Source organism: Zeus faber, assembly GCF_960531495.2.
Source record: "Zeus faber genome assembly, chromosome: 16".
Lineage (NCBI taxonomy): Eukaryota > Metazoa > Chordata > Actinopteri > Zeiformes > Zeidae > Zeus > Zeus faber.
The window spans coordinates 4,777,341-4,795,023 of record NC_137202.1 but is presented as its reverse complement, the minus strand read 5'-3'; the positions used below and the strand labels follow the sequence as shown (position 1 = coordinate 4,795,023).

General features: G+C 41.0%; 1 protein-coding gene across 1 annotated transcript; it reads right to left on the bottom strand.

Moving 5' to 3' along the window:
• Positions 1-543: 543 nt before the first annotated feature.
• gtpbp2a (GTP binding protein 2a) lies at positions 544-15,436 on the bottom strand. Its single transcript, XM_080016133.1, has 12 exons — positions 15,078-15,436; positions 13,576-13,602; positions 12,678-12,862; positions 12,403-12,511; positions 12,105-12,302; positions 11,243-11,417; positions 6,474-6,693; positions 5,695-5,830; positions 5,212-5,270; positions 4,941-5,112; positions 4,681-4,845; positions 544-2,670 (listed from the first exon to the last, which is right to left on the bottom strand). The coding sequence occupies exons 1-12, from the start codon at positions 15,255-15,257 to the stop codon at positions 2,488-2,490; spliced, it is 1,809 nt and encodes a 602-aa protein (XP_079872259.1). The 5' UTR covers positions 15,258-15,436; the 3' UTR covers positions 544-2,487.
• Between the last annotated feature and the right edge of the window lie 2,247 nt (positions 15,437-17,683).

Sequence of the window (17,683 nt, the reverse complement as noted above, 5' to 3'; positions counted from 1 at the left end):
TGCATGCTTCCTCTGAAACGCCCTACTTTCATGATATATCACTGTAGCGTGAACTTTTTACATTTTCCATAAATTTCACCCGAAAGCCAAATATCCCTAACTTTTTGTGAGTAGTGTATGTATAAAAAAAAAATAATGATCATTCGCTGCTGAAACCACCTGTCGTGATACGTCAATACCGTAGCCATCTTGCCGCGGTGCCCAATCTGGTATAGGGGACGGACACGTTGATGTATGGTACTTCTGAAGGACAAGGTTACAACTTGCGCTCGCCAAATATATAACTATGATAATAACAAAGTAGTAATCATATTATAATAAAAAACTATCTGTACATATGAGTTACCTCTGTTAGTCTTTTAAGTACAGAAACCGGCAAGTACTTATTTACAGTTATGGGTTGGTTTGTAGTTCTCATCTCCCAGCTAAATTTCTTGAATTACTATTTCCTTGTTATGCATATTTTATACTATACCAAAAAAATAGAACAGGAACAGGATAGATGGGATAGGAATAGAATAAAAATCACGCAACCATGACGGAGCGGTTTAATAAAACTTTTTATTTATGTACACCATGATATACAAACAGGATCTTTTGACAAACCTGTATCCTACATTACAAATTCAGTTAAAAGTAAAGTCTCTGAATGTACGCCCGTGAAAAGTGAAAATCCATTGGTGTTTATAAACGATTAAAACGAGTAAACAGTCTGGTTCCAATAAATCGTGAAATTTTAAAAACCCACTACAAATCTGTTAAACAAAATATTTCTCCAATGCATTATTCAAATTTCAACATCTGAAAGGTTTTTTTTTGTTTCGTTGGTGTATGTTTTTTTTTTCCTTTTCAAAAAGTCTATAAAATATTTGGATTGAAATACATTCTCCTCTTATAGTGCACACAAACTGTGCATAACAATAATATAGGTGCAAAAAACACGTGCTTCCATTCTTCCCTCTTATAGGACGCTCTACATGAATCACATCCACATGCAATAATACGACAACTGAACAGAGTCGCCTTCTAGATGTCAAGTTATTTCAAAGATAGCACCGACTCACGTTAATGTACAACTTTGGGGCTTCTGACGGGAGCTTAAATAGCGGCTCCATTAGGCACTGTGATACACCTCTTCAAAATGTATAGTGACATCAGTAACTTTCAGGAAGAAGTGACGTTGAGTTCCCTCAAACAACATTGCAAATATTGCCGTGTTAGAGCACAGCTTTTTCTCGATAATGCGTCATCAAACAACACAAGCTTATTGTAGTATCTCTTCGGGAGGAACAAAATTGCATTTTTTTTTTTTTTTCCTCTTCAAAAATCCGCCCAACCCACAACTGAAAACCTCCACTGGAGTAGAGTGGAATGCTGTTTTGTTTTTGCCTCCTTTCCATAGAAAACTAGTATGTCCTGAGTAACTAAAGCACTTGAAGACAGTCAATACCATTCATCAGCTCACAGAGCTTTTTCCAGACGCCTCGCAAAAAAAAGTGACAATTCCCTCGGCTGCTCAGCTACACGACAACAAACCCCAACCCCACAATTTGCACCAACACAACAAAACAAGGCAGCACCGCCTCCCCGGTCCCTGTAAAGTGCCGCCGTGAGGCAATAACCACGACGACGCCGGGTCTGAACCTCTATAAATACGTTCAGTCACTGTACAAAGTTATAGTTGACCTCTTTTAAGATACACTTCAGTGAGTATTCATACAAAGCTGTAAAGGTTTGTTCTTTTCAGTCAGGCACGACGCAGGTCACACATGGAAAACAGACCAACCAGTCTCGCTTTTTAGGTTGTAAACAGTCGTCTACAACAGACAGAAGAAAAGACCTCAGTGCCTTTCCCCCATTATAGAACACCGGCCTCTTGTCGGTATCAGAGGGGAGAGGAGCAAGAGGAGGCTCTGTGTGTTTATTTGTGTGTGTGTGTGTGTGTGTGCGTACGTGTATGTGCACGTCTTTTTCCGATGGTGTTCACGAGTGCAACTCTATATAAACCCTGTGGTTGTTTTTCCACTCAGTAAGCTGAGAATTCCACCCAGGTGTTTTTCTTAAAAATTAAAAATTCCATGCAACTTTGGTAGCTGTTCCTGGTTTGTTTGAGAGATCTTCTCCGTATCAGTGTTGGTGATAGCAGCACCCGTAAAAAAATAAAAACCCACAAAAAAAACCAAAACAAAACAAAACGACGGAAGATAGAAAGAGAGAAGTGTGGTGACGAGAAAGCTTTGGAGGAAAAAAAAAATGCATGAAAAAGTGACAAAAAGGAAACAGAGGGCTGTTAAAGGAACACCTGGCATCAAACTCAGTTTTAGGATATAGGATCTAGCTGAGCAATATCCACAATTTGACAGCGGTATTGTCCTTTAAAGGCCCCGGAGTGGGCAGTTTTTGGGAGGGCGACGGCGTACCCACAGAACTTGGTTTGGAGTAGGGACAGGCGGACGGACGGATGGAGGGAGGGCCGTGTTGGTTCTCCTAGGCCTCGTCGTCCTCGCTGTGCGGCGGCTGGTACTGCGAGACGGGCTGCAGCTTGGTGACGTGGCCGATGCCCTTGGTCACACCCTCCCTGAACAGCAGCTTGGCGCCCACCTTCAGGTACTCTGGATGCTTGATGAATCGGAAGCGAACCACGGCCTTCTCGCCCGTCCGCAGCTCCTCCTGGGACAGGAAGGGGTTAAATGATGGAGGCAACAAGAAGAGAGACAATAATGAGACTCATTCCGACCAGATGTGGTGGTGCTCGTCCTGTCCTATTTCCACGACAGAAAGAAAGTCTTTCTTTGCTATGACGAAAGCTCATCCTAACTTCATGTGAACTGTGTACATAAATAGACGTGTATATGTGTTCTTTCATATCTCGTTTTCATTTTCATCTCTTTCTCGTCGGAACTTTTTTGATTCTGCTTTAACGCCTGAATTGCCCTCTGTGGATTCATAAAGCGTCATCTTATTTGATCTTATTCTCACAGCTCCCAACACCCATTGTTATTGTCAGTACCTCAAACGGCCACCAGGACCGACTTCTCAACTGTACTATTGTTTTATTGTGCCTGAATTTCCCTCCGGGGATTAATAAAGTGTCATCTTATCTTATTTTACCTATGGTTGTGTTCTATCTTATTATTGTCCTCCTTATCTTATCTTAGGAAATGCTAACCACTTAGGTCAATTCTAAATCACAATTTATAACAGATTTGATTGTTTAAAGGGGACCTATTATGGAAAAACTTCTCTTTATAAAAGCTGATGAGCCTACTAACACACAAACTCCGAAATAAGACAACCCCAGTCAGTATTTTGTGGACAGCCTTTGTCAGAAAACATGTCCTGAAACGACCCGATCCTATTTTTGTACCCTTCGTACGTCACAGGACCCACAACAGAATTAGAACCGCGCCCCATCTGAGTAACCCAACAAACCATTTTTTTAAAGAACGGAATTAAAAGCAACTGTCCATGAAAAAACTGCAGACGATGGAAATGTAAGTATTAAAAAAATATTTATACTGTGTGTTTCTTTCAAAAAGATTTTTAAAAAGTATGAGGTACATAGACTATAGGCTGTGGCCCACGGTCCGGTATGCATATCCAAACAAAACCAATAAAAAAAATTGTGTATTTTATAGTTCATATCTTTATTTATTTTATTTTATTTTCCGACGTTTACATGAAACAAAAAATGTCTCGCACAAGCCTGAAGCACGGCAACGAAAGTCGGAACTAACTTTTAAACGAGTCCTTGTAGATTTAATATGAGTGATTGTTTATTTCTCACCTCAATGTTGTTCAGAAACAGATTTTGGGGGACTGATAAGGGGAAATCAGTGAAAGCTACAGAGTAAATACCACTGGCTCACAGAACTCGTGGCCTCAGGAGGGTGGCTCCTCCCATATAAACAGAGCCTCAGGAACACAATGCAGTTAGAGGCATCTTAGAATGGCTAGAATGCATAATCTGAGTGGTATCTATAGCAAAAAAAACTTCAAAAAAATGTTTTGCGGACCTCAGAGACCTATATTAACTTGTGTAAAAAGGAGCATAATAGGTCCCCTTTAAGCCTGTATCCATAGTAACACGCTTCATCTAGCTCATACTGTATTACGACGGCTGACACAAATGAGAAAAGGGCTTTTCATTTCAGGCCCGAAATGGAGGCCTTCCTATGTGCATAGGAGGAGAGAAAGGGTTTTCTCTTTGGAAAGTTTTCCTCCTCACAACCAAATTTGTTTTCTTTTCCCCATGTCGACACAATAGAGGTTTTATTTAAATTGTTATTTATTATATAATTAGTATGAGTTATTTTATTTTACTTTAGGACTGGTTCTAAATGCTATCCTAAAGTAATTTAAGTATAAACTGAAGCTAGGACGCTGCCATAACAGTCCAATTTTTCTTTTAAGATAAGACAGGATGCTGAATACAGTTAGGAAACATCAGAACCAGAATCAGGTGCATTTACATGTACCAAGAATTTGTTATGTGGGTTGGTCTGTTAAAGAAATTGACATTTAAAGAAGGCTTAACAGTCTGAAAAAATAAAATAAAATAAACACGATCTTAAGACAAGATTTAGGTTTCTGTAATGGGGCCGGAAGGAAGATTGACTTTCCCAGTTGCCAAGTTCTTTTATAACCAGACCACGAGGTTCCAAGATCCAAGCGACTGACCTTGCCATGCACAGCCACCACGGTGGCGGTCTGCCGAACGTTGCCCACATGCATGGTGACCTGGAAGCCTTTGTGGAAGGTCTTGGCGTGGAACAGTAGCACAATCTCTGCTTCAAACAGCCAGCAGATCGTGGGGTCCATCTCTGGGCTGACCATCACCATGCCCTGCGGGGGGCCGAAACACAGCGCCGCTAAGGCAGGATTCTATGACACATATCTACTTTCTCGCTGTTGGGTTCAACACTAGGAAATGAGCGCACCTTGCGTAGTAGCGAGCGGTCGAAGTCACCCAGCGCCAGGGTGGCCGCCTGGCCGGCCCGGAGCACTCTGCATGCCGAGCGGTTCCTTTGGATGCTGACCACTGCCAGCTTATGGAACTGACCCGAGTCTGTGGGTCCTACCACCAGCTGCTCCCCCTCCCGGCAGATACCGCTGCGCACACACGGAGAAACAAAGGATTAAAAAAAAAAAAAAAAAAAAAAGGGGTTGGTCCATTTTGGATAAACATTGCCGATGTTTGACCACACTGACCTGTATAGAGTTCCTCCGACCACTGTCCCCACCTCAGGCACCGTGTAAATCTCATCAACCTGCAAAGACGCACACACTCCCATCAACACCACTACATACAAATAGTGACGTGAAGTATTGTATATTGTGAGTTATGTGAAAATTACTTGGAGTTCAAGACTTATAATTTGTGATATATTACATCATTTAGAAGAGATTTTTGTCCAAAGTGACAAACTAACTCCATTTTATTGGTGGTATCAAACCACTGTATATCAGTCACAGCTAAACCTTCTTTCGGAATAAGTAGCACAAGTAGTTTTATTCCTTTGCTTTGGGGCTGCCCCAAGAAAGTAGACTTATCAGTCGGCTACCCATGAGTCGACAAAGATTCAAGTTGATTTTTATTTTTTTCCCCCCAGTCAGTGTGCATTACAGTAACATGCTAAGAGATAGTAGCTTACAAAAATCCAGCACTGCATTTTGAGTTGCATGCTGCTCTACCTGAAACTCAGTGAGCTGCTGCATGAGCTCCTCCTGCTCTTTGCTGTTGCTGAGTGGAGGGATGATGTTGAAGAAGACTTTGAGCAGATCCAGACTTACTCCAGACACACTGGACACGGTGAAGATGGGTGTGATGCTGCAGAGAAGAACACATTCAAAACAAGGAGCTATTAAGGACCTGCTGTCATCACGACTGGTGGTGTGAACACCATTTATTTTGTTGAATCCTCACCACATGTGCTCTAATGCATTCATTAATACAAACTATGACAGAAAAACGTGGCTAAAAGCGGCTTTTCCCCCTGAGCCATATGTGCTGCTCGTCTGTGGGCGTGTTTTGCGGTTCAGTGTCACAGAACCATTTGAATTGGAAAGCAAAGGAAAATAAGATAGAGGAATTTTGTTTTAGGAGTAAACCCAGTTGGATTGATTTTGATGTAGAACTGTTGATGAAATGGGATATAGGATATGATTATTATTAATAATATGGAAAAAAAATCAAATTATCAAAGGTCACAATCTGCATTAAGGTCACAATCTTCTCTGGAGGCGTGGGTTCAAATCCCACTTCAGCCACTAAATATTTGTAAATACATTGTAAGCAAACAAAAATCGTACAATTAGCTTAGAGATGTGAGTAAAGAACTACTGTGTCTTGTGTCGAGCTCCACATGTCATTTGTCCATGTTCTTATGCTACTAGAGGACACAAACATTTTGGAGATTTTCAAGCAGAATGGGTGGGAACCACTGGCCTACAAAGTGAAAGCATCATCTCACTTGGGTGATTGGGCGAACTGCTGCGCAGCCATGACGGCGTCGTCTGTGCTGCCCACGACCAGCGGCACCTTGTTGCAGCCCGGCTGCTTCAGAACGCGCTCCAGCTGCCGCATAGTTCGCTCCACCGTGGCCCGTGTGCACAAGTCCACCTTGCTCACCACGATGAAGATGGGCACCTTCAGAGCCATGGCCAGCCCCAAGTGCTCCCGTGTGGTGCCAGCTGGGGGGAGGGAGAGAGGGGGGAGCGAGAGGGAGAGAGAGTAGATTCAGGACCATTAGACAAACTGGTAACATACTGATTTCAACTAGCAGGAGGCAGTGTCACATTTAGTAAACCTCAATGCATACGTACAGAAAGCATAGAAGAAAAAAAATGTGTGTGTTTAAGAACCTCATCCGAAATGAGGTTCTTAAACACATTGAAAATGAAGCAGCTTCTATCTGCTTCATTTTCTTTTTTCTTTTGAACCCGACTCCCGACAAAAAGACAGACAGTTGAACCAATCAATTTAATCAATCACCAATCAGGGTGACGCCCAGGACCGCACAACGCTTAAGGTGGGCTGTAGAGCTGAATTGTGATAACACACCTAATGTTGAAGTGGAAGGCAATAGAGGCTCCAGGGTTAAGAGACCATGTACACAACCTGATAAGAACGGGTAAAATAAAACACGACGTATGGCTGTTACGTCACCGTGTAGGGAGGACTGTTAAAAGGTGAATAAAGCACACATAAATTGTTCATAATGCAAAAATGTCACCCTGTTTCATACAGTATATACAGATCCACAGATTATATACTGTTGATATCTATCTTAACGTACTATCCTAAACACACCGACCCCTCACAGTTCCCAGTTTACGGCCACAGCAGTGGCGTGTGCACAGGCTTGTCCTGTCAGGTCGTGTTGCACTGTAAACAAACCGTTCCATGTGATGGAAACAGTGGTGAGCGGTGTGTCGATCTTATTATAGTCCCAAACTACGCCTGGACCTCCACATGGTTCAAGGGCGCTGACCTTGAACTACAACACTCTTTAAACACGTGGACACTGAACAGAGATCCAAAAACGTCCAAGTAACAGATTCCTTTGCCTGGCTGGAGGACGGAGAGGAAAGGCCTTTCACTTCAACTGTTGACTGTTGGTTATGTTTTATATTTAGACCCCACAGAACCTCCTCTGATGCCCTTGTCAAAGAGGAGGGAGCTAGTAATCCTCTGTCAAATCGTCAATCTAACTGCCAGCAAACTTGCAACTTGTAAATGGTCCTGTCTACTAAGCACATCCCTGTCTGACAATAAATTCTGAAGACAAAGACGTTGACAAAGACCATTAAGACATTTGATAGCTCCATATGTTTGTCTGGTTTCACTGTTTCCCTGGTGATCAAAAGCAAGAGGTAAAGGAAGTATTCTTAAACCAGTTCCGGTAAACCAAGAGAAATTGGGGACCTTGGTTTGGCGCCTACCAGCAGATTATTGTCAATGAATTCTACAAGTGGCTCCTTACAGCCACAGGATCATCGCATACAGGATCCCAGAGGCGGGTCACGCAGACAGACACATTTCTCTTGTTTCATAATTTAGGCAGCAGCTCTTGGGTTGCAGACACCATGTTCTAAGTGTGTTAGGCTGTTAACATGGCGCCTGACCCATTTTCCCAGACTCTCCCATTTCAGAACGCACAAACAAACATGTACACACAGAAAACAAATAAAGACACAAAATAACAACACAAAAAAAACAACATTTGTTATTGGCTTTATAACAGTATGACCTCACTAGTTGAGCTTATTTATATTGTCTACAAAATACAATTTCAAGTTTTCTGCAGAGCAGCGGCGTCTGAGGTAACTGGAGACATGGGGTTGAATTTCTATTTACGTTTGCTACCAAGGGAAAAAAACGGCAATTGTAAATTATCCATCGTGTTTTTTGAGGGTAAATTACATAATTTCTCTGGCAGGTGCCACAGCAAAAACCATCTATTTACTGTTTTCAAGTGGGTAAATTCCTTTATAGAGTAATTGCTTTGTTTTGTATGCCCCTGCAGATAGTCCTGGCTTACTTTAGATTCAAGATTCAAGATTCAAGATTTTTATTTGTCACATACATATACATTTACTATTTACTATTCCAGTTTTGGAAATTGATGCAATTTAGTGAGATATTTACCAAAATGAAGTTGAGAAACAGTGCATGATATCGTGGAGGATGTCTGCTGTAATATTGTGTCCATGTGATATTGTCATATTTGAAGTCCTTTGTACAATGTGTACAATGGACCCGTGGGGCATAAGACAAAACAACATAGAAATTCAGCACTTTTTTTTTTTACACAGCCCGGCAGATAATAGCACACTGAACAGTGTTGTTCCAGAAAAGAGCACATGTAAGGATGGCTGAGCAGTCTAAGGCGCTGCATTCGGTCACAGACTACCCCGGAGGTGTGGGTTTGAATCCCACTTCTGACATGAACTTCTCCAAAAAAATGACTAGCTTAGATACATGGACACTGGCTTAACAGTAAGTATTAGTAAAAATCTACCCTGTATGGTGTCGATCTCTACATGGCATTTGTTTCTGCAGTCACGCCCTTGTAGTGGGATTTCCTCCTTCGGACTCACAGGAGGGGGTATGACCCCTGTGGAAAACCCGGATCTACTAAAGGTGGAGGTACACAAGAAGTCAAAGGACAAGATAAGAACAAATTGACGCAGTGATCTGGGTTCTTGCAGTGTTCTCTGCACAAGCCACAGAGGCGAGCCTTGTCTTTCGTCTAGCTCGCATTCTGAGTGCTTCCCTTGTCGCGATTGGTCCAAATTGGTTGCGTCTTGGCAGGGGACGGACTTCAACCTCCCTTTCCGGGTCAACAGGCTTGTTTTTTCCCGGAGCCGCAACATTTGGAGCATGTTTTATATAAACTGTATCTCAGTCGCACACACCCTAACTGTAAAAGACACGTCTAGGGTCCGAGTGACATTTTTTACAAGAAAAGGGTAGAATTTAAGAATAAAAAGACCTGTCTACATGAACATGTTTCCAGTTTCTCATCGCAGTGGCACTTGTCGCAGCCGAGTGCCAAGCTTCGGATCGGACTTTCTTTACGAATGTTTTTGTCTCTCCCCGAAAACAAACAACTTTTTAAAAATATTTGTGCGTACTTTATAGCAATGTTACTGCTTCCATGCCCATATACTCCCATTCACAGCCATACCGACCATTTGCCGAAAATTATACTACTTGGAGAGTGGGGAAAGTTACGGAACGGCTTTTACAGTACATCGAGACCGATTCCGGTTCCCACACGACGCCAATACGGAACATTGCCAGTAGATTTGCAGCTTTCAGTGCAAGTGGGAAAGGGGCTTTAAAGCCTGTCACCATTTTTAAATGCTGTATTAATTTTCTTATTTTCTTGATCATTTATTTGACCATTTTCAATTTTCATATGTTTAACTATTATTTAATTTTATCAAATTATTTAGCACGATAAATCGCATTTATCAGAAAGAAGTTTGTCTGTTCGTGTTCCTTAAGAATTGAAGATAGTGGTAAATGTATCGGACTAAGAACTGCAATTCTTACAAGACTGATCAATTATAGTTATTGCCGGGAGTGGTGCCCCATAAATAAAAACAATTAAATATGATAATTTAATAGTTTTAATAAACCATAAAACATTCCATTAATTGATAACCTTTTTTGACGAGTGCAATTTAAGGTTTTAACATGTTTATAACACCACACACAAAGAGCTTCTGCTCTTACTATCAATTATAGGAGAAAAACAAAATCCTGCACGAACCAGGTCACAGTTTTAGTAATGGCCTTTAACACCGCACAAGCTTAACGAGGTGTGGTTACATTTTTGTCCAGTCAGCCGCCTTTGACATACTCAGACGGAGCTCTCTGTTCCGAGCGGGCTTCAGGTTCCCTGGACGCTATCTGACAGGAATGGAAGGCATTTGAGATATTTTTGGAAATTGTCATGGTAGGCAGAGCAGAGGGGAGAAGGGCAGGAAGAGCAGGCACGTTACATAAGTTCTGATATCAACTTTTTATCGGCACTCGGGTCACAGTAAGATAAGACCAGCGTGGAGGTGCACGGTTTCAGTGTCCCCAACAGAGCGCTTCCTATATATCCGTCTGTTCCACTAACCCAGTAGCAAAGTTAAAGTGGTAAACTGTAAAAGACTATTTTGTTTAAAATATCCCATATTTAATATTCGTTCCATATTAAATTTAGTTGGATCTGGAAGCTGAAACAGTCTTTCACTGTATTTGGGTGTGTTCTTCTATGTGGTGTTTCCATTGTTTGAGGCGGAATTTGCCTTTTCCAGCAAGAATGCACTGATAGGGCACATGCAAGAAGTGAAAGGCAGTCGCAGTGAATTTGATAAAGCAGTGTAGCTAATTGTGAACAGTAAACTATTGATATGGATGAACACTCACAAAAATGAACAGCACCCCATCACCTCAAGTGGCCAAGAAAAATACCATAAAATAAAATCTAAAGATCTGTAGAAGGCAAACTAACAAACAAAGAAAATGAAATGACTGTCATGGAGCAACATTTTTGAATGTTGCAGTTTTGAAAGGAATTCTAGGACTTGTGTAATCCACCCTACATGCAATTTTACAGATTTCCACTTTAACCTCAACCTGACTTGTCTGTTTAATATGGAATCACCATGTACACAATATATGACACTGTATGGTTTATTCAGTGAAAAAATCTAGGCATTACAAAATATTAATTCTCACCAATGCCGGTATTTGCACTGACGACCAACATGGCGAAGTCTGGGCAGTAGCTTGTGAGGCCAAAGATGGTGGTCTTCAGGTACTTGTGGTGTCCCGCCAGATCAATGAATGTGATCATTTTAGAAGCGCTCTCGCAGATCTCCTCCGCTGTTCGGGACTCACTGTAATTCACAACCTGTACAAAGTAGATGAGCAAACCGTGTCTGGACTGAGAAACAAATGTGACTAACCAATGTAACGGACGGTAACGGACGGTAAAGGACAACTAATACTGAAAGAAGTTTAGCACAGCAAAATACCACTTGTGTGGCATATTACATTCGTTGGCATATTACATTCGTACAGGGGTCGAGCAATCTTTATAACTCTGTAAGAATCATGTTTGGGATTTCTTTATTTATGTTTGGATGGCACTGCAAAAAAGATTCAAGGCCTTTCACGTGGTTTCAGTTTCCGCAAACAAGGCATTAGCGCTTAGCCACCTAAAGGTACATTCCATTTTGGCTTCTGAAGTATTTTTTATGGACTTTTTTTCTTTTAATTTGCCATATATGTTTTAATGATTGAAACATATAAAAAACTATTCAAATCACAATGAATATTCTTTCATGTATAGAATTTTTCATCATAGTCGGGGAGCCACTGGGGACAGGCTAAATAGCTGCATTTGGATTTCATATTTTCATGGAAATTGAAATTAAAACATATTTCAAACACATTTAACAAAATAAATAGCAATTATAAAAAATATATCAAAAATATAAAATATTTTTTAAATCTACCAATCAAATATCAATATGTCAGTCTGGATGAGAATGTCTTCCTAAATCACGCACTCTCATCCTCCTGTCACTTTTCTCACCTCTCCTTTACTGTTGAAGCCGAGGATCTCAAAGCTAATGCTGGAGGTGCGTCCCGTCTGGATCTCGTGGAGGTGCCTGAAGAGGTTGAGCCGGGCCCGGCCCCGCCCATTATCCAGCTCGCCCTGCGTCAGAACGCCCAGCAAGGTGGACTTGCCCGAGTCCACGTTCCCTAAGACGGCAACACGCAAGTCCAGGAACTGAGAGGAGGACACAAAAAAGAAAAACAGGTGTGAAAACAATTGAGTGACACTGTGAACAACGGTGACTGAAGCCAAAGAGTGACTTTGCTCCGCCAACCTGCTGGTCGTCGGGCACTTTGCGAATGAGCACCTCTGCGATCTTATGAGGAACATCAGAGTCATAGTCCACCTCTCGCTCTCTGAGGACGGTGATGTCAGCTCCAACTCTGTGGAAACGCTTATTATTATTATCATTATTATTTGATCTCTCTATTCCTCTATTTCCTGTCCTTGTGTTTTCACAACACTGCACCAGCATATTTTGCATTTTCACAACACTAGGTTGAAAGCGATGATATTATTGTAGGGGCTTGACTTGGTGTGGAACCTTACTTCTCTGCCATCCTGTGGAGGGTTTTCAACGACGCTCTCATGTCTTCATCGGACAGACCCACTAGCATGCCGTTGTCCTCCACACCGATCTGATAGACGGCCTCGCCGCGGCCCTCCTGCAAGCGCCATTTCATCTGCGTGGCGAGATGCTCGAAGCGATATTGTGTGGGGTTTATCAGCTTCAGCTGGAGACAAAGAGAAATATGGAAGTTAATGTGTTGTCAGTTCCTATTCTTAACACAGTAAAAATAACAATGAACTTGATTTGTACAACACATTAATACGTAGATCGCAGCTACAAGTGATTTATATTAAATACAAGTAATTATGAATAACTATATGTACATTATGTTAAATAAATGATAATGTATTAACCTATAACATTAGTAATCTAAACTCTGGGCAGCAGAGACAAACACATTCATTTTGTTCTTGCCCCAGGGGAAGCAGCTGTCACCCGGCAATTTTTCAAGCCTCTCTTGTAGAGAAAACTACTTATGAATACCTCTTTTAGTGCCTCACAACATTAGTTGGCGAATCAACCAAACCAAACATTTTATGACCATCAATCTTATAACAAGAGTTATCGAGAAAAAGATGAAACTAAAGATGTTTATCCTACAGCTGTACTATAAAATAAACATCTTCAGTTTCATTTTCAAGACACAAAATAAATAACAAAATGGAATTTAATAAAATATGGCACGCCTCAATTGTAACTGGTTCAATCATTTTCCTTCGAACTCTGTGACTGAGATGTAATTCTAAATTAAAGAGTACCTGTCTGTACTTTTAGAAGTGAACTTTCCTGATTACTTATAATTACTTCTATGTATTATGGGATGGTGTCTTAACCTTGGTGTCCCACGTCAGCCTTAATGTCAATGGATTTGCTTACCTTGTACTCTATATTTCCCTCTTCAGCCTGAGAGAGAGAGAACAAACAACAGCTGTCAGGCATAAGGCAAACAATAGTCTATTGATTTGCCTAAGGACCGAATAGCAATCTAACTGAACAAAGTGAGAATTTACTAGTTCTTGAATAGAGTCACTACTGCTCAGCCGGCCTTTAGCGAAGACACATCATATTTTGACACATGAATGTGAAACTAAAAGGGAGTTAATATGTATACACATACAACTGCAATACTATTCCGTGGAATTAGACCAGTGAGGTTAGACATGTGGACCATTGCTGTCATGGATGGCTAGGTCAACACACTGGCACATGTTGAGACATGTCCAAGCAGAGGCCGTGGTTACCGTGGTTACCGCAATGTCCATGTTGTGTGGTGGTGAAAAGTAGGGCTGTACCTGTCTCAGAATTTTGTCATTTGAATCTGATTTGGCTGTTCAATGCCAATATTCGACTATTTGTTGGCAAGGGGGGGTCCCAGGGGGCACTCGGAGAGGGAGCGATTGGGATGCATTTTGCGCACCTGTAGCCCCCTCTGAAGATATGCTATAATGTGATTTAATGTAAACATACATATATATTTTTATCTTTTTTAAATGACATAAATCAAATAATTCCATAATGTGGCCATAAGCTCCAGGCAGTTCAGCTAATTTCATTAATAGTTTTAATTCATTTCATTTGGCAGCAACCAAGACACAGAGCTTAACATTAGAAGTTATGAAGTAAAGCAAACCCCAGAGTGACATTTTTCCCCCTTTAAGAGAAACATGAACGAAATTTGGGACAAATCTCCCCTGTCTTTTTGAATAAATTATTTAAGTGAAGTGCTATAAATATGTGGAACAGGGAAGAGGAGAGGCCGGTATCAGGTAGACAAAGGGCAGGTTATGGACTAGAGGATTCTACGAACAGTTTTTATAACAGTAGGTCAGGCAAGCAAGACAAGTGATGATGACAGTCAAGACCTAATATTTACAACATTGAACTCAACGCTTGTTGGGGCTTTTGAAGGACCTGTGGGGTGGGCGGGGCAGTGTTGTATTTACAAACAGAGCTCCGCCCCCTCCATTAGCTAGCCGTGTTAGCGGCTCAAAAAAAACCGAAACGACAAAAACGACTTTAAAAACACTCTTAGTGTAGGTTTAAAAACACGACTTGTGACTATGAAACGGTCCATATTTCAAACCCGCGAGCACCTCGGCTGCACGGCTGTCGTGTTGACAGTGCCCTGAACCGTAAAAGCCCGGGGACACCATTCATTTCTCTGATTGATTACGTGTCTCTGGAGGGAAGTTCACTTCGGAGACGCTAAGAAGTGAAACTATTGCGTTCAATGGAGACCGAAGTGAAACCAGTCGTAGAAAAGCTGCATTTTTTTTTTTATCGGAATAACAGCGGATATTTGGCTGGCGCCAGTCCCGACCCCCAGTGCTGTCGGAGCCCCCGCTGGCTAGCTGCCCAGCGGGGTCGCTTTACTTTACCTCCGGAGGTAGATACGGCGGGTTATTGTTCGGTTTGAAGTTTCGAGAACCCCGGCCCTTGGCTCTCTTGTTGCTCTTCGGGTGGGCTTTCTTGGGAGCCACCCCGAAGCCTCCCGCCGCGTTAGACCCAGGGCTGTGACCGGACCCCGGACCGAAGAGCTCCGACACCCGGCTGTCCATCGCTTTGGCTTTGTTTATTATGTGTATATATATCTTATTTAACCACCGTTTAGCGTGAATTCACAGTGATCTCTGTTTAAATTAGACCACTCGTGACGAAAATGACCGTCGACCTCCGTGTTGCGGCTCGGTAGGTGTGATAAAAAGCGGGGGGAACAGAGGTCGAAGCCCCGCCGCTCCGAACGGGACAATAACACCGGTCCGCTGCTGGCTCGGAGTTTACGCTGGGAGTGACGTCAGACCGACCATGGGTGTGTGGGCGTGGTTTAAACTACGCTTCCGTCCGGGCGGGCGGCTGTAGGTGTAAACCGACTGAGCATACAACTCCACCCGCGTATGTTACCCCCGTAGAGGAAAACTATAGCACACATAGGTTGACCGTGCTTTGCGTCAGCCGATAAAAGGAAAACGACATCAACCTACATACAGTTTACATTTTATATATATATATATATATATATATATATATATATATATATATATATATATATATATATATATATATATATATATATATATACATATATATATATATATGTATATATAAATATTTATAATTATAATTTTTTTCCCATACAAGTACAGTATGAAGTATTGGAATGATAAAGGGACAAACTCCAACAAAGTCGTTAGAATAAGAAAAAAGCAATAAATCTGAAAAGTATACACATATATATGGAATCACAAAATATATGGATATGAGTGGATATGTGTTGTTTCTATTGGGGAATACTTTGGACAGTTGTTATTCACAAATATATGTATAACGTATAAACGTGCAATGTGTGCAGTGGTGCAGGTTAGATTGTACATAAATATAGATATAAATATACAGGGTATATGATTTAGTGTCCAGGTGAATAGTGTATTAGTGAACACGTGGGTCCCTAGCCATGTCACATGTTTAATAATACATTTATAATTCTTAAGGCCCCAGGTCCTTGTGGCTGTTGGAACAAGCCATGCTTTGGGTCGAAATGGTCCGTAATAACACCTGTAGTAGAGCTGTTGTATAAATAATATAGAAAAAAACCCAGTAGTATAATTCAGTCACACCAAATAGTCAATGTTCACACAACACAGACACATTCAACACAGTCAGTCTCAAGTGTCCTTCAATTTTGGGCAATTCAAGTTTTCATCCAGGGGAATAGCTACTCTAACTTCCAGTGTATTAGTGTATCAATTTAATAATGTATTAGTTAGTAGTTTAAAATGTGTTTTAGACTAATTTACTGTATTTTTATTTAAACAAAATAATTACAAAAATCCAACATATCGAGTTCACTAAACCACGAAACAAACAAAAAAAAAAAATCAAGAAATAATATTAACAAATATTAAGAAAAAGAGGCATTCATATTTTTCAACCAATTGAATTTTTTTTTTAAATGAAATAATGTTCAATTAAATAGAGATGCCTGGGGGTCGTGGAGCCTTTTTTCAAAATATATATTTTAAAAGTTTCTGCTCCAGTATCTGCTGAGTGAGAGCAGGCTTTATTACTGATGGACATTAGTGAACATTAGCGCCATTCCAAGTGGTCATTTAAACATAATACACGTTCCGTTCACCAGTATTGTGGTTCTGTTCTGTTTAGTTCTGTGATGAGTGCAGTTATTGTTGCATGAATTGTATGCCAAATTATTTCAAAGGGGTATTTACAGAGTTGTGTTGCTGGGCGCTCTTTCTTAAACATACATGCTACAAAATGTTGGATGATCTTTAGTTTAAATTTCAAATTTGATGTACATTTAAGACAATACTTTTCTCTGGTAAAATTGTATTTTTTCTATTCTATAATGAAAATTATGTGTTTGACTTTCGGGGACACACACTTTGGGTTTCTTTATAACGACAACATGGAGAAACCTCCTTTTCGATGAAGCAACCCCATGAAGCAAGATGGAGAGACTTCTGTCTTGTACTTTTTTCTCCGTGGGTTTGTTTTGTACGTTTTCTCATTGTGTCTGTCTTTTGAATTTGCGTCGCCCTGTGTCTTTTATCGAAATCAGGCTGAGCTTTTTATTTTTTCCTGGCTCCCCCCCCCCTGCAGGCCAGACCAGACATCTGATTAAGAAAGCATTAAGGCTGAGATAGACAAAATAAGAAACAATTCACTGTTCTTTACATAAGGCATTAAAGGCAACATATAAAAAATGAAGATAAGGAAGAATAGTATTGTTATAAAAAGCTAAAATCAAAGACATAATAAAACCACAGCAATGAAAGACAAAACCTCTTCTCGAAGTTTGTTCCAACAATGTACAGCCCAGTGCTTCTCCAGTTCGTGGACCAGTCCCAGAAGACCCAAGGGGTCGGAGTGATCCATATTGAAAGAGCAGGCCGGAGATGCATTTGGCCCTACGCCGTTAGGAGATGATAAACGAGCAGCACAGCGGTATCTTAAAATCAATTCTGAGACA

Bases quoted from the DNA above. Each gene is read 5' to 3' on its own strand.
- gtpbp2a (XM_080016133.1), bottom strand. From the start codon at position 15,257: ATGGACAGCCGGGTGTCGGAGCTCTTCGGTCCGGGGTCCGGTCACAGC. The intron at 6,694-11,242 runs GTGAGAATTAAT...CCCTCCCCCCAG, and splicing joins CAGTGCAAATACCGGCATTG to CTGGCACCACACGGGAGCAC. The intron at 2,671-4,680 runs GTCAGTCGCTTG...TTCCTGTCCCAG, and splicing joins TGGTGGCTGTGCATGGCAAG to GAGGAGCTGCGGACGGGCGA.